The 20,654-nt window shown below is 49.1% G+C and overlaps 1 protein-coding gene across 2 annotated transcripts; it reads left to right on the forward strand.

Annotated features, from left to right (window-relative positions):
• Nucleotides 1-799: 799 nt before the first annotated feature.
• On the forward strand, nt 800-16,696 carry Pggt1b (protein geranylgeranyltransferase type I subunit beta). Of its 2 annotated transcripts, none has more exons than XM_090325367.1 (9): nt 800-939; nt 4,385-4,503; nt 9,171-9,352; nt 9,845-9,996; nt 10,976-11,108; nt 14,114-14,159; nt 14,919-15,103; nt 15,681-15,789; nt 16,455-16,696. In XM_090325367.1, the coding sequence occupies exons 1-9, from the start codon at nt 800-802 to the stop codon at nt 16,634-16,636; spliced, it is 1,248 nt and encodes a 415-aa protein (XP_090181493.1). In that variant the 3' UTR covers nt 16,637-16,696. The 2 variants fall into 2 exon arrangements, with proteins under 2 accessions (XP_090181493.1, XP_090181494.1); XM_090325368.1 differs by having other exon boundaries at nt 9,171-9,238.
• The last annotated feature ends 3,958 nt before the right edge of the window (nt 16,697-20,654 follow it).

A 20,654-nucleotide genomic window follows, 5' to 3' on the forward strand; every position in this document is an offset into this window, starting at 1 on the left:
AAATTCTCATGGGCTTCCTGCCTGGGCTGGCTTCACACCGTGATCCTCAGCTCTCAGCCTCCTGCGCTAGAATGACAGGTGTGATTCAGCACTTGGCCGAACAGGGAAATTTTTGCTCTGAAACATCATGTTGTAAGCTAGCTGCAGAATGATCGTTTGGGTGGTGTTTAAAAACTTCTCTAATTCAAAGACAAACAGTTGATCAGGAGAGTAAAATGTTAAATGTGCAGGCTTTCATATGTGAAAACACAATTTAACATGATACATCGTTTCACATTATAAAAATCTTTATATTGATATGAAGGGCACCACATACATAAAAATACAAGAGGGGCCGGGAGTTTGGCCTAGTGGTTAAAGTGCTTGCCTAGCATGCACGAAGACCTGGATTCGATTCCTCGGTGCCACGTGCATAGAAAATATCCAGAAGTGGTGCTGAGGCTCAAGTGGTAGAGCTCTAGCCTTGAGAAAGTCCAGGGACAGTGCTCAGGCCCTGAGCTCAAGCCCAGGACTGGCAAGAAAAAAAAGACTTAAGTGGCGCTGTGGCTGCAGTGGTGGAGTGATAGTCTTGAGCTGGCGAGCTCCGGGAGGCGCCCAGGCCCGGAGTTGAAGCCCTCGACTGCCCAACATAGTAATCCTACCGATGATGATTCAGGAGAGAGTTCCATCCGGAAGGGGCGGGGAGAGCCCCGCGTGCGCGTGCGCCTGCCCCGCGTGCACCTGCCCGGGGGCGGGGCCGGCCTGCCCCGCTTCCGGCCAACTGCTTCCGGGTGGCGGCGGGGCCCGCTTCCGGAGCAAGATGGCGGCCGCGGAGGACGAGCCGCTGGCGGGGAGCGGGGACGGCGAGCGGCTGGACTTCCTGCGGGACCGGCACGTGCGGTTCTTCCAGCGCTGCCTGCAGGTCCTGCCCGAGCGCTACTCCTCGCTGGAGACGAGCAGGTGGGCGGGCGGCGCGGGGCGGGGCGGGCGGCGCGGGGCGGCCTGGCGCGGGCCTCGGCCCCGGGCCACGCCCGGCCAGCGGAGCCCGCGCGTCCTCCCGGAGGAGCGGCCCCGGCGGTGGCCGCAGGCCCCGGCCGACCCCGGAGCCGGCTGCCCGCGGAGCGGGTCGGAGGAAGACGTCCCCAGCGAGGGCGCCCACAGCCGCACCCCCCCCCACGTCCTTACAGCTCGGTGACTCCCGGTTCACAGTGCTCTGAACGCGCCCGGGTTTCCAGACCCCTCGCGGGGAGCACGAAGGGTAGAGGAGTGCGTGACTTCACGAAGTGAATAGGCGGTGGTCTGGGGACCTGCACTCCTCAGTGCGTGCACCAAGAGGTGAATAATTGGAGATTATCCTCCTCCTCCCTCGGGTCTGGCTAGGTGACCGGCTCACCCGGACTCCATAGTGCCAGAGGACAGGCGTCTGCCACTGCAGAGGCCCTTATCTAACTTAACACACTGGATTTTAAAGTCCTTCCTAGCTCCCCGATAGCATATCTTTACAGAAAATAACTTGGATGAATCACACCGGGTGGTTTTTAGTGGTGGTTGTTGTTGGTTATTTTTTCTCTGAATGGATTCACAGTCTTCACTTCCCTGCTTCCCTGTAGTTACATTATGTCTTTTTGTCACACGTGTAATTTATAGTTAATTTTAAAATTAATTGTGTAGGCACTTGAACCTTTTAAGCACAAAACCACCACCTTTCAGTCACAAGTTATCTACTGGTAGTAAGAGTTTTAAAGCGAAGCACTGAGGGGCCTGTTAAGGTTCTTGCCCCGTGCTTCAGTCCAGTTCTTATTGCCTTCACTGAGCCCTTGTGAGGACAGGAGTGCTTGCCACCGGTGTCAGACCAGCTGTTCATTCAGGTCTCTCTGCTCCTTTCCATGGGCACATAACAAAATAGGGCCCTTAAAGCTGATGTTGCTTTGGGCATATAACAATATTTCCCCGCTGTTATGGCAAAATTAATCCATTTCCCTGTTTCTTGCCGTCTGACTATATATATAGTATATATTGTGTGTATATGTGTATATATTACATGTATATATATATATATACGTACAGTTTGTGTGTGTGTGTGCTTGTGTGTGTGGTTGGTTGGTTGGGGTTTGTTTTTTTGTTGGTATGGGGTTTGAATTCAGCGCCTCTGGCTAGTTTGGTTTTCTTGATTGGTACTCAGAATAAATGTTTTTGCCTTTCTAACGACTGTGGCTTCATGAAAATCAGTATAGTGTTTGTGACTTCCTCTGAAGTTTGTTTTGTTTCTATTAGCTTAAAAAAGGAATAGACCCATTCTGGGCCAGGTGTGATGGTGCAATCCTGCAATCCAGCTGTGGAGAGGCAGGGCCGGGAGGGTCACTGGAAGCTAGCATGATGAAAGACCCTTTCTTTAAAACAAACAACAACAACAGAAACCTCACCAGTGTTCTGGGGAGTAGAAAACCAGAGAGTGGCAATCCCTAGATGATGTGAAGAGTACTGTCATATCAGGTTAGATTAGCACTTGAGGAACTGACACGTGCGAGTTGATTATGTTCACAAAGTTTGGGTCACTTGCTTTGCTTTTCCTCCTTTATGGATGTCCCCAAGGGTTTTTAACAATGCTACCTAGATTTCAAGTGGGGACATAGATGTAAAACTATGAATAAATTACTACATTAAAAATAATAATAAAGGGCCAAGAGTTTGGCCTAGTGGTAGAGTGCTTGCCTGGCATGCACGAAGACCCAGGTTCGATTCCTCTGTACCACTTACACAGAAAAAGCCAGAAATGGTGCTGTGGCTCAAGTGATAGAGCTCTAGCCTTGAGAAAGCCCAAGAACAGTGCTCAGACCCTGAGTTCAAGCCCCAGGACTGGCAAAAACAAAAAAACAAAACAAAACAGAAATGTAGGCTGGGAAGAGTAGCTCATACCTGTAATCCCAGCTGCTTCAGAGGTATAGAGCAAGAGGGTCTTGGTTCAAGGACAGCCCAGGAAAAAAATTAAGGACATTTTTTATCTCAGCAAAGAAGCCTGATATAGTATTGTATAGCTATGGTTACAGGTAGGGAAGAAATCAAATGCAGGAGAATTGAATGAAGACCCTGTTTGAAAAATATCTTAAAGCACAATGGGCAGGGGCTGGGAGGGAGTCAAAGCCTACCTCATGAGAGGCCCTCCATTATCCCCTCCCCCCAAAAGAAAAATGCACAGGTAATGCTGCCGCCCCATGGGTGAGGGAGCTAGGGGTGTAGACTGCACACTCAGGCACGCTGTGGTGAATGGCTGAGGTGATGTGTGCGTCTAGAATTTTAAGCATTATTCATTCACACTTTTCAGCAGCTGACTCCTCTGTGACTATTTTTAAGCTTAGTCATACATCTTTACAATTACTTCACGTGGGAAGTGATTCTTCTAGTATCATAAATTCTTAAAAAGAAACCTTTACTGCGCATTTAGTATAGAACTTGTAGGCATCACAAGGCAGAATTGAACTTCCAGACCAGGACCAGGTCATATTTGGAGTGGTGCCAACCTGGAGTCCTGCGGGGTGACTCTGTCCTCTACCCAGCCCAGCCCAGCAAGTTCTCTCTAGTCTTGTCACCCCAGAACGTGGGCCTGGCATCTCGGAATAGGAGGCACAGAGCAGGGACTTGATCCTCAGTTCTCTGAGAAAATAAGGATGCTCTGGAGCAATCAGAAGAAGGAGAAAGGGTCAGAAAGTCCCGAGTGTGCAGTCCGGTGTATCTGGACCTTGGAGGTCGTCTCCCATCTTCGCAGGAAGAAAACTGAGCACTGGAAATCCACTGCTCCTGTGGATCCTTCAGATGATGAAGGTCATAGGACTCTCAAAACTGGGGTCCCAGCCATGCACCCTAGATACTCACAGGGCTGAGCTCTGAGCTTCCAGGTTTGAGTCTATGAGACTCTTATCTTCAATTCACAGTTCTAAAAGCTGGAAGTGGAGCTGTGATTAAAGTGGTAGAGTGCCAACATTGAGCAAAAAAGCTAAGGGACAGTGCCCAGGCCTTGAGTTTAAGCCCTAGTACCCAGAAACCCACCCCACCAATTAAAAAAAAAAGTAAAATCTAGAAGCATGACTGCTTCTGCCATTATAGTGAACATTGACCTTTTTATGCATTCCCAGCCTTTTTAAATCTAGTCCTCACTTGCTTATGTACTGGCTTCAGTGGATTGGTGGATGCTTCTGCTAGGCAATGTTTCTTAGCCCTTAAATCTCTTACTCTCTTCCCCTCCCCCCACTCAAGGTATGACTGATGCTATTAAATAAAAGGTCATTTACGTTTTGCTTTGCGTTGGTAAGGTAGAAGTGTTGCTGCAGTTATTGCAGGCGTAGGGTGTGGGGTGTTACTTTTTGGAGGCAGCCTGGGTTCAGTGGCCTTTTGCGTTTTTTTCTTTTAGGTTGACCATTGCGTTTTTTGCTCTCTCCGGGCTGGATATGTTGGACTCCTTAGATGTGGTGAACAGAGGTGATATAATAGAGTGGATTTACTCCCTGCAGGTCCTTCCCACAGAAGACCGTGAGTGAGTTTTTAGCATTTCATTTTCAGTGTGGCTGGTGGAGCCTGGCGGGGAGTGTTAGTGTTCACTCAAGCTGTGGCTGTGCTCTCTGCCCGTGCGGCCCTGGCACAGAGCTGCCGGGCATCCTGGGGTCCAGCAGACCCTCACCCTGAGCCCTCTCACTGCTGGCTGCTTCCTGATCATCTGTGCTTGCTCTTTACGTATGACTGGCCATGCCCCACCGTTGTTTTGTCTCTTCAGTGTAACAAACTCTGCCATCAAAGTTGCCTTTCCGTCTTTCGGGCACTTTCTCCTGATCTTTGTGTTTAATTAATATTTTTGTACTTTCTTAGCACTCTTATTTCAGCTACTCTACACTTTCTTTTTTCTGAAATCACTATTGGTGGTATTTAATTTTTTTTAATACTTTACACTTCTTAAAACTTCGGGGTTTTGATTGATTCAGTCAATTAAATCCAAGTCAATAAATCCAAAATTCAGAAGGTTTGTGACCAGCTGAATGCATACATTTGTTTTTGTTTTTGGCTCTGGGACATTCAGTCAAGTGTAGAACACTTAGCACGTTCAGGCCCGTGGGTTCGGTCCTCTGTGCGGGATAGTGGACTGTGGAGGGGATTAGAATTGTGAAGTGGTAGTGATTCGTGCATTCTCCATCAGTGGCCGCCACAGCCTGTTTTAGGAAAGTGGTCCTCAGCCAGCTTGGGCTGTAGAGGCAGGGGTCTCTCCAGCACAGTCAGGACCCTGCGCACACAGATCAGAAAAGGTGGAAGTGCACACAGTGAAAGTGTTTCAGTGCTGAAGTCGTGTCAGAGAAAGCCTTACACAGTAAAAAGAGTAAATAGCATAAAAGTGATAGAGCTGGATCCAAAATAGTGGTGGTTTTGCTTGCGGCAGAAATCATTCTGTACATTTAGTGTTTTGCAGTTGTCAGCACTGCCAGAGATGTGGTCGGGTCTGTTCCTGGCTTGACTGGAAGAGGAAAGACAGTGGAGAGAGTGCACCAGAGGCCCCACAGAGGGGTGAAGTAGAGCCAGATCCCCATGCCACTCCGCTGTACAGCAGGCCAGCATGCAGGGCAGCAGTGTCAAGTCCGCCCTCCCTAACCCTGGTGTGCCTAGATCACTGTAGCACCCAAGCCGCTCCACGCTCCCCCTACCAGCTAATGTAGGGGCAAGCTCCATCCAGGGAGCTGCTCTGACTTCTTTACTCTTTTTTTTTTTTTTATTTTTGGTGTGAGGGGGTTGGTCATAGGGCTTGAACTCTGGACCTGACCACTGTCTCTGGGCTCTTCAGCTCAAGACTACAGCCCTATCCCTTGAGCCACAGCCTCACTTCCTGTTTTCCAGTGGTTAATTGGAGATAAGAGTCTCACATTCTTTAGTACCCAGGCTGGCTGTGAACCTTGATCCTTAGATCGCAACCTCCTGAGTAATTAGGATGTCAGGTATGAGCCACTGTGCCCGGCTAGGTTGTTTTTTTTTTTTTTTTTTTTGCCAGTTCTGAGCTTGAGCTCAGGGTCTGAGCACTGTCCTTGGACTTTCTGTAGGCTAGACCTCTACCACTTGAGCCAGAGCACCACTTCCAGCTTTTTTTTTTTTTAAATGTATGTGGTACCAAGGAATCGAACCCTGGTCTCCATGCATGCTAGGCAAGCACTCTGTCTCTAGGCCAAACTCCCGGGCCCCTGGCTAGTCTTTTGATATTCTCATTACCTATTACTGATTCTGTTTAATAGGTGTTGTGTGTCATGTGTATTTTTCTTTAAGATACAGGTTTTATAGTGAGAATCCTGAGGCTGTTTTATGGCATGAAGGGAAAATTGGATCCTTTTTTTCCCTTAGATCCCATAAAATATTGGAATTGAGTGATTAGAAATACTGAAAAAGGTAGCAAGCCTGTCATCCTACCTTCTCAGGAGACTGAGATCTGAGGATTGCAATTTGAAAACAGTCTGGGCAGGAAAGTCGTTGAGACTCATCAATTGACCACCAGAAAATGGGAAGTTGTAAGTAAAAAAACTCAGGGACAGAGTCCACACTCTTGAGTTCAAGCCCCATGACTGACAAAAAGAAAGAAAAACTATAAAAGGTTATATTTTTTAATGTTTGATTTTCAGTAGGCTTTTCAGATTTGTTCCCTTTTTTAAAAAGCATATTTACAGTGTAAACATGTGGCTGATGGAGGCGTTTTGCATATGGACTTGTTGTTCGTCCGTCTGAGAATCGTAACATACCAAAGGGTCTCTGGGAAGGGATCCCTTCCTGACTCGCGTGTGTACCACGCCTAGACGGGTGTCAGGGAACTGCACAGGTCTTCCCTGTCCAGTGGTCACTCTAAACTCTTGACTTGCTGGTTGAAAGAAGTGCTTCATTGAGATACTGAGCCTAACAGATTCAGAATGACAATGTTTGGCGTGGCCACTGATGAGATTGAGGCAGGAGGGTGGAGCTTGAGGCCAAGCGAGGGAGCCCTCGTTGATTATGATGGTGTCTTGGCTGAGCAAGTACTAAGTGCTTTACATACATCCTGTTGTGTAAATTTGGGGTATTTTTTGTTTGATTCCTCATGATCCAAGTTTAATTTTTCTTACAGAATGTGGATCTTTTAGGATATGTTGATATCTAAACTACTTCATGAAATACAAGCTAGATTGCCTTTATACCTCTGCAAAAGCAGGGTTTACCAAAGTAGTGGTCCTCTGTTGCTTTTCTTTATGAATGAAGCAACTTTGTTCCGACCCTAAACTAGGGGTTTTCTGCAGGTCTGGGTGAGAGCTGAGAGGCGCGTGGTGGATTCTGGTGCTCACCTGAGTAGGGGCACTGGGCGGTGCCAGTAGAGGAGCAGAGATGCAGACAGGAACCAGAAAGCCGAGCCTGATAGATTGAAGAGTGGTGTTGAAGAGGGCCTTGCTCCAGCCCGGCATTCTCCTGGTTCATTGGAAATGGCTTTGAACCCCTCCAGGTCGGTCTGGGCCTCCTGAGTACCTAGGTAGGGCTACAGGCCTTAGCAAGGCTGGTGCCATTTAATGAGTGATTGTTCTTGCTTGGGTTTTAGTGTTTAATGTTAGTCAGGTTTCTGAAAGCACTGTTACAATCTTTTCATTGTTGTTTTAGCAGAAATCATAAGTTGTTTTTTTATGCAGCTTCGTAGTGCACAGACAGCTTAGCCGAGGAGACGAAATACCACAATCTCTTAATCTCTTCCATGTACTAACTGCTGCTTGAGATTGTAAATGCTGCCTACCCCCGTTAACCCCCCCTCCCCACGTACTGAGACCTTGCCTTCAGACTCCTTTTTGCTGGGCTGGGACTTTCTTACTGTGCTCACTGAACCCATCTGCTGAACCCGTCTGCCCGCTGTACCTTGAGAAAAGGGGATCTCACAGATTTTTTTTTTTTTTTTTGCCTGGGCTAGCCTTAAACCATGAGCCTCTTGTTCTCAGCCTCAGCTAGGATTCTACAGATATAAACCACCAGTACCCAGATTATTCATGCTTTTATATCCACAGTGACTGTGTTCTCTTTTTTTTGGGGGGGGGGTATGAAGGGATGGAGAGAAGGGAAAGGAAAGGGAGAAGGGAAGAGGGATACTGAAAGAGAAGAAGAGTTTTTGGGTTTTCTCAAGGCTAGAGCTCTACCACTTGAGCCTCAGCACCACTTCCAGCTTTTTCTCTGTACGTGGTATTGAAGAATGAAACCCCAGCCTTCATGCATGCTAGGCGAGCACTGTACCAGTAGGCCAAACTCCCAGCCCAGGAGAGGGTATTTTCACTGGAAGAAACTTCTTCACAAATTGCAACAAAAGCTAGGGATACTGTTCAGTTTTAGTGTTAGTGTGTCATTGGCTGACTCTCCATGGCTACTGTTTGGTCATTAAAGTATCATCTACATAGGTTTTGTGTAAGACCCACCAAGAGCAGTCGCACACTATTAGCGTCTAGTTGAAAATGGGGAAACTTGTTTTCCAGGCCTGCAGAGCTAGGAGGAATGTGACCTTTTTGTGTAGAGTATTTTTATTTTATTTATTTTGAGGAGCAGGACTAGGACTTGAACTGGACTTCCTGCTTGCCAGGTGGCTTAGCACCCCCTGAGCTTTCCATGCACACCAATCTGTGGTCCGTTTCCTAACCTTGATGGCACACCTGGGGTTGGACGTTATTTTTAGGGTCCAGCACTGTAAGTCAGGTGGTAAGAGCCACGGTTCCTGCTCTCCCATCTCTCACCAGGGCTGCTTGACCGAGCTGCCTGACCCCACTCAGAGCCCCTGAAGCCAGCCTGAGCTGTCACACAGCCGGCTGTAGGTTCTTGTGTGTCTGAATGGCAGAAACACCACATTGTGTGCTGAAATGGGCAGAGAGGGATGTGTTACACTTTGAGTGCTAACAATACAAAGAATGTGGTTCCTCTGGCTGTCCCTGCTCATCTGTCAGGAAACAGTGGGTTGAAGCGGTGAGGAGGGTGGGCCTCTGGTGTTCCTGAGTGATCCCCTGAACTTGACCGTGTACAGGGCAGGGCCGGTCATTGGAGGACGTGCCAGAGGTCCCCTCCAGAGTGTCCCTGACACTCCCCAGGGAACCTGGCACAGACACACAACCCACCAGCTGGGTGGGCAAGGTTGCAGAAGAAAATGAGGACTGTCCTAAGGCAGTGCATGCTTCATTTTCTAGGATCCAACCTAAATCGCTGTGGCTTCCGAGGCTCTTCCCACCTGGGCATCCCCTTCAACCCATCCAAGGTCAGTTCCCACCCGGGCATCCCCTTCAACCCATCCAAGGTCAGTTCCCGCCCAGGCATCCCCTTCAACCCATCCAAGGTCGGTTCCCACCACATCCCCTTCAACCCATCCAAGGTCAGTTCCTACCACATCCCCTTCAACGCATCCAAGGTCAGTTCCCACCCTGGCATCCCCTTCAACCTGAGCAGCCAGGGTAATAGGCATGAGCCTATAAAAGAGCACCCAGCTCAGTTTTTGTAAAAGATATTTATGATATTCTATTTTCTCCTGTATGAAAGAATCTTTGTCTTATAGATCATTTTATGTAAAAGATGATACTCTTATCTATAAAATGAACTATAAATGAAAATTAATTGAATACAGTTTAAATAAAAATTTTGAGTATCAAAAGTGTTTCCATTAACTTGAGATATCACTGAGATAAATTTTTCAATTGTGTAGCTTGGATTTATGCAATCATAATTATATTAACATGTATACAGAAAATGTTTGTTTTTCTCAGTTGGATGTCTTTGCAGGTTGGTGCAAACATTTCACTTTATGAAAACCTTATGAAGTGCTTGTATTTCGATTCGTTAATTGCCATAAAATGGGTTTTGAATTTAGAGCCCTGGAACCGCTCATCCTTACGACAGTGGCCATATAGCAATGACCTACACCGGCCTTTCCTGTCTAGTCATTCTTGGAGATGACTTGAGCCGCGTCAACAAGGAAGCTTGCTTGGCGGGCCTGAGAGCCCTGCAGCTGGAAGACGGCAGGTAGGAGTCACTGGGGATCACTTTAGGGGTGTGCGTGTGTGTGCGTGTGGGTGTGTCTAATTCTTGGAACAACAGAGATGAGCATAGTAACTGCAGTCGATGGCTCGAGGGTCCTGTGTGCTTATTAGAATCACCTAGTTCCAGGCATTCATCTAGCATGTCCAAGCTGGGGTGTTCACCCAGTACAGCCCAAAAAATCCACGGCAAGCACTGTTGAGTGCTCAGTCAGGACAATCCTCCTTGAAATCCTGGCTACCTGGAGTGGAGATTATGGTTTGAGGCTGGCCTGAGCAAAGAGCAGCTCCTGAGACTCCATCTCATGTCAGTAGCATGGCGTAGGCTGAAGCTCCATAGCCTAGGCAGAGGAGCCAGACCCCACCTCCAGAACAGCCCGCGCATGCTCAGGGGTGGTGGGCGCGGCTCAGGAGGGAGAGGGCCTGTCTGCCACATTGGAGATTTCAGTCCCTGCCCTGATTTCAGGCTCTGAGGTTGCAGGAAGCAAAAGTAATTCAACTTATTCTTGGGAGCTTTCTGGTGCTGTGAGGAGAGGGCGTGTGTGCAGCGCTCGGTGTGGGCCGTCTCATGCTGTCTGAGGAAGACTGCAGACACACAGACGGGCTGCGTCTTGTGTCATCGAAACTCCTTCCCATTGGTTTCTAGATAAAGAGGCCTGTGATACCTACTGTGGCTCCACCACTAAGTGTGAGATGGAGCCGCCGGATGCCCCATACACGTGGCAAACCAGCGGCTTACTGCCTGCCTGCAAGCTGCCTTCTGCCAGGGCAGTGCTCCCCTTTGCCTCCCAGCTGGGAGTGGCAGCGCCTGGAGACGAGCATTGTGCAGGTGTGGGCGGCCAGTAGAGATAGTGTCATGTCAGTCGTCCTAGCGTAGCAGAGATACAGAATAGGTGTTTTCACCCCCCCGTGAAAAGATGCCCGTCCAGCGTGGTAACGGAAAGTCTCACTCTGGTTCCTTTCAGCTTCTGCGCGGTTCCGGAAGGCAGTGAAAACGACATGCGGTTTGTGTACTGTGCGTCCTGTATCTGCTACATGCTCAACAGCTGGTCAGGCATGGATGTGAAGAAGGCCATCAGCTACATCCGGGGAAGCCTGGTGAGTGGCCTGGGTTAGCGCCGCCAGCATGTGCTATGGGCTCCCTCCTGCTCCTGGGCGCCAGCCTCGAGACCCCAGAAGAGCGGACCAAGCCCTGGGCCCTGAAACAGAGTCATTGTGTGGGTTTTTAGATTTAACATTTTTTAGGAAAAACATGTTTTTCTTTAAGATTCTATACATAGTAATCTTAGCCAGAAGTATACTTTGCTATGGCTTTTTATCACCCGAGCCACAGCTCCACTTCTGGGGTGTTTTTTGACGCTTAATTGGAGATGAGACTTACAGATTTTTGTTTTCTTTGAACCTCAATCCTCAGATCTCTGCCTTTTGAATAGCCAGGATTACTGGTGCCCACCTCCACTGCTCTGCTTTAAGTAAAACTGTAAAAGTAGAGCTGCTTCCTGCAGGGATTGCTTCTCAGATGTAATGTTTGTAATGCTCTATTTAGAGCATTTAAAACATAATTCTGTTACTCCAGGCTTAAGCCAATATTTATGAACGGAAGCGTGTGTGAATTCTCAGAGGAATGGAGTTGGTTTTGAATGGATATGGGACTATGGATCAGGTTATGTCAGAATTTGCACTCTTGTTTAAAAAGCATGCACGAAGCCCTGGGTTCAATTCCTTGGTACCATATGCACAGAAAAAGCTGAAGTGGTGCTGTGGCTCAAGTGGTAGGGCGCTAGCCTTGAAAAAGCTCAAGAACATTGCTCAGGCCCTAAGTTCAAGCCCCAGGACTAGCGCACGCACGCATGCACGCACGCACGCGGAAGCAGAGGTACCTTGAAGGAGTATAGATAGGTGTCACAAGGGTGGGGAGATGCATATTGACTTCCTGTTTGTGGATTTGTCCTATGTTGGTTCCTTTGGGTGAGGTGATGTGTGCCGGAGATTTTTCTGCAAAGCTCTATCCCATGATAGAACATCTGGAAGCTTTAAATGCATTTTAAATATACCGTCGTGAAACTTCTGTCCATTTGTGTTTAATGTGCACTAATAGTTTTCTGGCTCTGACTGCTGTGCTGTAAATGACGACTGAAATTCTGCCGACTGTAAATTCTTGTTATTCCAGAGGTGATGTAGACTGTACTGTCAGTGTTATTTTGATGCTCATGGAGTCTTAGCTTCCACTGGGAATCTTTTCACCCGGGCTCAGCGCTATCTTGAACGCTCCCTTCTCCTTCGTTCTCTCAGGCCCTCCATGCTTGCCAGCATAAGGGATTCCGGGTTCTTGTTGGAGGACAGTGTGTGGCGTGTGCACAGCGCTTCTCGGCCCCACCTCGTAGCAGCGCTTGAAAGTGTGTTCCCCCAGCTTTCCCACATGGAGACACTCAGTGTGTGCCTGCCCATCCACACACTGCACACTGTGACCCAGTGCCAAAGAGATTCGGCCATTCTTAGTCTGACTATGCATGGTTCGTTTATCTTCCCTCTTCAATATGCTTATGTGTTATTAATTTGGAGTTGGCTTCCGGTTGTTTTTATTTGGATTCCCATTTCAGGTGTTTGCTCAGTGTCGATACCCTTCCCTTAGTTGATCTTCATGTATGAAATGCATGTCAGCACTGGAGGAGAGCCATGTTTAGAGAGGTGTGCCTCCCCAATTCCTGCCACCTTCCGCCCTCCGCCCTCACCTCCACTCACATCCACTCCCATCCCCTTCACTCTGCAGGCGTTTTACTGGTTTTCCCGTCATCTTTCCTGTGTCTCATCATCACATGGGACAATATAAATATACCTTATTTTTCTTTTCTTACTTAAAAGCTATCCGAGACAGGTGTGGTGGCTCACGACTGTAATCCTAGATACTCAGGAGGCTGAGATCTGAGGATCGTGGTTCAAAGCCAGCCTGGCACCAAAGGACCTGAGATTCTCATCTCCAGTTAGAAAATGGGAAGTGGGGCTTGGCTCAAGGGTAGGGTGGTAGCCTTGAGCCGAAGAGCCCAGGAACAGTGCCCAGGCCAGAGTTCAAGCCCCATAACTGACAAAAAAAAAAAAAAAAGATAGCATACCAGTGATTTTGCTTATTTTTCCTACTGAACAATATACATTGAGAACTTGCAAATTCAAGTTTTTCTCATTCTTTCTGTTGAAGTTTACGTTTCTCAGATGCCTTGTTGTGTTTTCCAGTAGTCTAAATGTGGAGCATGTGTTTTCCGGTTGTGAACACGGTATAAGTCTCCGTCTGATGTCACTGCTGCATGCTTCTTTACTACACTTGTCAGCCTCTCTTCATGATGCCTTCTTAGGAAGGAAAGTGTCCTGTGTGCTAATCACCCACCGGGCCATGGTAGTGCCACGTTTTCCAGTCTGTAGTGACTGTGGAAACGGGACCCATCAGTGGTCACAGCGGCTGGCCTTCAATATCTGCGTATGCATTTCTGGATCAGAGAGTTTACGTATACCTGATCCTGTTGAAGTCAGTCTGCCGTGATTAGTGAGCTTTAAGGCTTGAGGGCGAGGTTGCCTGCGTCCCGGGTCTCTGTGTGGACTGTGTCTGGAGGCAGTGAGTGTGGAGGAGGCTTGGCTCCCATCAGTGCCCCTTCCACCTTCACAAACAGCTCTCAGCAGAGACCACTGCTCCCATGTGGTCTACATGTGTCAGAGCTGGCTGGCCACTGGGCTGGCCCTTGATCCTGTCTTCTAAAACCACACATTTCCTCTTGCTCTCCTCGCTCTGGGTTGACTGTGGAGGAAGGGTAAGGAGAGGAAAACTTTATGACCAGGGTCCTTGCATTTTCAGTCCTCTGATCGCTACTAGAAAGTGCCAGGGCAGTAAGCGCTGCAATAAATGTGAACAGCTGGGTCTCAGAATGCTCCTCTGTCGGCTGAACGCACTCAGGAAAGCTCGGTCTAGGCTCGGTCCTTGAAAATGACTAGTTCTGTTTCTCTGGTGGAGAAAGTGCATATTTTGGAAAGATACAATAAAAACACCCAACAACGGAGTGTTCAGTTCCCCGTGCATTCTTATTTCTCTGTAAACTAAGCCGTGTTTTCTTTTTCAGTCCTATGACAATGGGCTGGCACAGGGAGCTGGACTGGAATCTCATGGTAAGGCTTGCATGGATGTGGTGGGAGCTTCTGCTTCTTCAAGAGCACCAGACTTGACTTCTGTGTCAGCTTTCTCCCCTGCTCCTCTATCCACTCGGGGTTCCCGACCGTACCCTTCTAGTCACTAGCTGTTACCAGGCTGGTGAAGCGCCATGCTCGCAGGGCACCTGCAGTATGCTGTTTACTAGTCAGCTTTGGGAAAGTGCCTTGCAATTATTCCTTAAGTTGTTGTTTAAAAAAACAAAAAGCTTAGCCCGGCACCGGTGGCCCAGGCCTGTCATCCTAGCTGCCCAGGAGGCTGAGATCTGAGGATCACAGTTCAAAGCCAGCTCCGGCAGGAAAGTCCATAAGACTTACCTCCAGTCAACCACCAGAAAACCAGAAGTGGCACTGTGGCTCGGAGCAGCAGAGGGCTAGCATTGAGAGAGAGGGCTCAGGGATAGCGCCCAGGTTCTGAATTCAAGCCCCACAACTGATAAAAATAAATAAATCAGCTAATAAGTAACAAAAGCTTAGTTTTCTTTAGCTTAACACTTCTTTCCTTCCTTAAGTATAATCTTTCATATGGCTTCAAATTATTTTACATCCTGTTTTCTCAACACAGCATGGGAGAGTTCTGTGCTGATTGGGTATTTTGAAATTGTCCTTTTAAAATGTTTCACTGTTTTCAAGGTTCATTTAACCACTCCCCCCATACACATACACACACACGAATTGTGCATTATTTCCCTCCTCAGTTTATGGGGTTTTGATTAACAGGAGGATCAACTTTCTGTGGCATTGCTTCACTGTGTCTAATGGGGAAATTAGAAGAAGTGTTTTCAGAAAAGGAGCTGAACAGGATAAAGAGGTGGTGCATAATGCGGCAGCAGACTGGCTACCACGGAAGGCCCAACAAGCCCGTGGACACCTGCTACTCCTTCTGGGTGGGGGCCACTCTCAAGGTAAGAGGTCATGGGGGCGGGACTCACCATGATTAAATTTAGGCTAGTTCTCTTCACTGTGCTATTTGAAAATATCCATCCTTACACAACACCAGTGACCCAGAACTTGAACTTTGTGCTGTGTGTGACTTCGGCAGAGCCCTCGGCCCTGGCTTTCCTGGAGTCATAAGTATATGTCACTGAAACCAACCAGTGCTTTGTGTAGAGCAGCTTTCTTTCTGGAAAATAGACCAGTGAAGATCCTGTGGGAGCTTTTAATCTAAAAAGGCCAGGTGCTTGGTGGCTCACGCCTGTAAACCTAAAAATACGAGTAGATGACGGATTTGTGGAGTGTATTGAAGGAGTTGTATGTGGAGGCCACATCCACGTGGCTTGATCCAGAAGGAAAAGCAGTGGGTCAGGCGAAAGAGTATAGATTTAAGAAAATAAGAACTTGGGTGGGGGCGGCGTGACTGCTTTGAAGTGCCCGAGTCTGTGAGAGTTGCCCTGGGAACTTTAGGCAGAGACACTTACTTAACTGCGGACACAGCTGAAATGTGAGCCACAGGGCAGTAATACGGCTTGTATGTCATTCCAGCTTCTGAAAATTTTCCAGTACACTAACTTTGAGAAAAATAGAAATTACATCCTGTCAACTCAGGACCGCCTTGTAGGGGGGTTTGCCAAGTGGCCGGACAGCCATCCAGGTACGGATCCAGAGCAGGGCCCCCCTCCCCTCCTTCCTCTCCCATCCTCTTCCCTGCCTGCCTGTTTTCTGTGCTGGTCCTGAGGCTTGCACTCAGGGCCTGGGCACTGTCACTACGCTTTTATGCTCAAGGCTAGCACTCTTCTGCTTGAGCCACAGCTTCACTTTGGCTTTAAGTGTTGGTGAGTGCTGGTGTGAGCCTCGGGTGTGTCACCCTGATTGTCCACAGGCGTGGCAATGGATTGATTGTACACTTGAGGGAGGGTGGGGCCCTTGGGAAGATAGCTCAGCAAGACTCCTGAGACCCCCACCCACCGCCTGTGCTATGCGGTTTAAAACTTGTTGGTCTGGGAGTGTGGCCTAGAGGTCGAGTGCTGGCCTAGCACGCACCAAGGCCCGGTTCCGTTCCTCGGTGCCACATACGCAGACAAGACCGGAGGTGGTGCTGAGGCTCCAGAGGTAGAGCTCTGGCCCAGGACTGGCCATGCGAGAGGAGAGAAGAGGGCAGCTGGTGTGAGGCGTGAGGAAGCTGCTCTTTGGTTGGCCGGGTGTCGTGTTCTGAGCACGGCGGTGGGGTGGGGTGGGGTGGGGTGGCGGGGCGGTGATGGCGATGGTGATGGTGAGATGGTGAGATGGTGACGGCGATCCGCCTGGCCCGCCTTTCAGACGCCCTGCACGCCTACTTCGGGATCTGCGGGCTGTCCCTCATGGAGGAGAACGGGATCTGCCAGGTCCACCCGGCGCTCAACGTGAGCACGCGGACCTCGGAGCGCCTCCGCGACCTCCACCGCGCCTGGAGCGGCCAGGGAGGCCACGGAGGCCCGGAGCGCGCGCACCTGGAGACGTGACGGCGGCGGGGGCGGGGGCTCGCATGCTCGGCCAGGCCCGGCCCGGCCAGGCCAGGCCAGGCCAGGCCCTGCCCTGCCCTGCCCTGCCCTGCCGGGCCCCCAGACCAGCGGGCCTGCCTGCCTTCCCTCCCCACAGTCCCCGCGGAAGCCCGGGCCCCCGCGGCCGCTGCTGGGTGGCGGCGGCGCGTCCGGTCTGTGCGGTCTGGAGCCCGGGGACCTCCCAGAGTGCAGACCCCGACTCAGCCCCGGGCGGAGAGGGGAGCCTCGCAGGCACGGCGGTCAAGGATCGCGTTCCTGAATGACAGAGAGAGAGGGGATCCCATCATTGTTTTTAGAAAAAAAGAGTGGCTTATTTTGTTTTATTCCTAAGTGTGCCAATTAAACTTTGGTGATCTGCTGTTCATGGGAAGAGGGAGTAGGCCCAGCGAACACTGTCGTTTTCTATAGGGAACTGGTTGGAGGAGGGCTGTTGTGAGAAAGACGGATGAGGGGTGAGGAATTGCGGGCTAGGTGAGTCTTGAGACATTGCTGAGGGCATGCCCGTGTTTGGGCTTTCTAAATCTGGAACATTCCTTGCCTTTTGAGGGCTGTGAGGAGGAGACTTTCTTTTCTAGACGGAAAGACACTTTTTATTTTTCTGAGATTTTTGATACTGTAAATTATACTTATTTTATAACTAATTTTTAGCCATTTGGAGATTTTCTTCCTTTAAAATTTTTTTTTCCTGTTGCTCTCTGTGTGTTAGCTGCTCTAATTTCAAACTTCCACGTTGAACATCCTTAAATCTAAAATCTGCAATGCTCTGAAACGCAAAATTTTACATACCTACAGGACACCCAGGTGTAAAGTTTCACAGATAAAAAATGCAGGCATGCCAAAACTAGCTTTAGCTATTTGCAGCCTTGGATCCTGTCCATGAGATACGATGTGGGTACAGAAAGCCCAAGTCTGAATCCCTTCTTCTAATCCCACATATTTTGAGTAAGGGATGCTCAATCTATACTAGTGTGTGTGTGTGTTTTTTTTTCCTTTCAATTCAATTAAGAACTCAAAATACAAAAAGGGAATCCTTCAAGTAAACTTAATGGTGCAGCTCTATACATGTTCTTTCTATTTTTATAATTCAGGTAAGTGATAGGGAGATAGAACCATTTAGAGCTTAAGAATGTTGGTTTGCTTTCATTGTTTTGTTTTCACTCAGTGAACTAGCTCACCCTAAAGGAGCTGGGGTAAAGACCACTCTGTGTGGTCACCAACTCAGCACATGCCAGAGTGTCCAGGGCTGAAATGGAGAAAGAAATGTGGGCTTACATCAGTCCTAGTAATAATGAAAATCAAATTCTCCTACAAACCTCAACAAAATGAAGTGATTATTAGTATCTCCAAGTATTTTTTTTAATTTGCTTTGGTTTCTAAGACATGCCCTATGAAAGAAATCCTTCTAAATTGAAATGGGGATACCTTGAAAAAATGATTTGTTTATGATTGGTATGCTTAGTTTTAAACCTGACTTTACAAAGTCCGGAGTGCACTTTCTGTCCCATCCCCACAAAAGCCATGTGGAAGGTGGAAGAAGAGAGTTTAACCTCAGGACAGGCGATGGCCTACAATGAAGAGTAAAGGAGTGGGTTGGTGGATAGCCAAGCACACTGTCCACAGAGCCAGGCAGCAGGGCTTTCCTTGGGACAGTCATGGAGCACACCCACCCCCCACGTGGTGTCTGTGGGAGCAGGAGGACCGGAGACAGCAGCTGGAGCGCCGGGGCACTGACCACAGCTCCTGTGAGAGGCGAATGCACTGGTGTCCTGAGGCACTGCTAGCCTTGTAGTCCAGCCTGGACAGGACAGGCACGCTCGGCAGGAAGCCCGTGGACAGAGGCACAGCCACGTGCACACTCACGTGTGGGAAGTGGCCTCGAGCACCCTCCTGAGAGCACAGACGGCACCCTGGACTGTTACCCAGAAAGCCTGGAGCCCTCTCTGGACACAGGTGCCTGGCCAATCACCCAGGCCCTCGCCGGCCGGCTGGGTCCCCTGCAGCCTGTGCTCTGGACGGGCCCACAGGGCCCTGGGGCCAGGAACGCCCTGTTTCTCCTTCGGCAGGTGCATCTGCACCTCCGTTTGTCCTCCTCTGTACACGTTCTTTTTTTACAATGTTCTGTATGTATGATTATATTTCAATAAAAAAGGTTTAGAACAACAAAAAAAGACTTTCTGCATACACGCATATGCAGATACATACGTGTTGAACTGAGGTCCAGGCACCCAGACTGCGAGAGGACGCCTTGCCTGCCACTGCAAAGAAAAGAGCCAGCTCGGATGGCAGGCATTCAAATGAAGTCTCATTTCCTGTGCTGGCTAGTCTAGAATCTCAGTCCTCCTGATCTTCACCCAAGTAGCTAAGACTGCAGCCACAAGCTGCCAGTGCCCCTAAGGTACGGGAATTTGAACTTGGAGACCTGAGCTTGCTAGGCATGTGCCTAGCCCTGTCTGTTGTTTTTATTTCTTCACTCACATGTCCAGTGTGTCACCTCTGGATCTGTTGATTGCCAGAAGCTGTGTTAACTTACGTCCCCACCAGCGGTGTCGTCCCCCCAGCTTCTGCTGTTACTTGGTGTTAGCTGTTGCCCCGACAAGGTGGAGCCCAGGGTGGTTCTGCTGGCCAGAGGCGTGGTGAGAAAGGCCAGTCTTCCCTTTAGCTTCAAGCCCCTGAGCAGGGAACTTCCTACAGATTTCAGGCCTGTGCAAACTGTGAACTTACAAATTGGTGGTGTTTGAAGCTGCTAAATGTACAGTAATTTGTTGCTCAACAATAGAAAATGAGTACCTCATAAATTGTGAGTAGTCATTAGAGACAGATCTGCAGTGATTTTCAGTGCAAGCAACAAAACAAAGGCATACAACATTAAGCCAGGAAGAAAAACAACAACTTGGGGCCGGGAGTTTGGCCTAGTGATAGAGTGCTTGCCTAGCATGCACAAAGGCCCAAGTTGGATTCCTCTGTACCACATACATAGAAAAAGCCAGAAATGGTGCTATGGCTCATGTGGTAGATGCCAGCCTTGAGAAAGACCAAAGACAGTGCTCAAGCCCTGAGCTCAAGCCCAGGACTGGACTCTCAGCTCACACTGTCGCACGTTCCTTGTTTACCAGTTCCATGACCTTAAGCACACCAGGCAGCGATGACTGGAACTGGTGGAATGGTGGCACAGCAGTGAGCTGCTGCCACGAGAATTGCAAGTGTATCACAAGCACCCAAGCAAGGCGGCCCACAGAGATCTGCAATCAGGAAGAACGTGAGTGGTGAGATAAGCCAGGCTGGGACGGCGTGTGAATCATGCTTGGTACGTACACTTGAAGGCTACCTAGTTGCATCCCCTTTGAACTTTTTCCCCATGCAATATTGTGAATATCTTCCATGTTTCCAGGATTGCTTTTTTTTTATGGGGGAGTGCTGGTCCTAGGGTTAGAACTTAGGCCCTAAGTTCTGTCGCTGAGCTTTTTGCTCAAGGATAGCACTCTACCACTTGGGCCATAGCTCTACTTCCTGTCTTTTGCTGGTTAACTGGAAATGAGTCTCATGGACCTTCCTGGCCAGGCTGGCTTCAGACTCTGGCCCCCAGATCTCAGCCTTCCGAGTAGCTAGGATGACAGATGTGGGCCACCAGTGCTTTTTTGATCCCTAAGGTGTGCCTATACCTTTGATCCCCCATTAATCCTGAAAACGGGCTGCACAGTCCTGGTGGAATAGAGAACATAGGACATCTGAAGGAACTTCCAGGCTGAGAACCTGCTTTCCTTCTAGGGAAGAGCTTGACGCTGCCTCCCGTCCTGCTGCTCTGTCCTGATACATCAGATTCAGGGCCTGCTCCACTCCACGCTCCTCAGCGTTCACTCCCTTCTCCATCCCTCAGTCTGCCGCCAGCCAGGCTAGTTCGGCTGTGATTTTGCTACTTGTGTTTCAAGAGATCTTCCACGTTCTCACAACATGGGGCCACCAAAGGGAAGACTAGACCCTG

Source organism: Megascapheus bottae, chromosome 38 (genome assembly GCF_031878675.1).
Source record: "Megascapheus bottae isolate mThoBot1 chromosome 38, mThoBot2.hap1, whole genome shotgun sequence".
NCBI lineage: Eukaryota > Metazoa > Chordata > Mammalia > Rodentia > Geomyidae > Megascapheus > Megascapheus bottae.

Excerpts from the sequence above, each read along its gene's own strand:
- Pggt1b (XM_090325367.1), top strand. The coding sequence starts at position 800 with ATGGCGGCCGCGGAGGACGAGCCGCTGGCGGGGAGCGGGGACGGCGAG. Across the intron at positions 9,353-9,844 it reads TCCCCTTCAACCCATCCAAG|AGCCCTGGAACCGCTCATCC; the intron begins GTCAGTTCCTAC and ends TTTTGAATTTAG. Across the intron at positions 15,104-15,680 it reads GGGTGGGGGCCACTCTCAAG|CTTCTGAAAATTTTCCAGTA; the intron begins GTAAGAGGTCAT and ends ATGTCATTCCAG.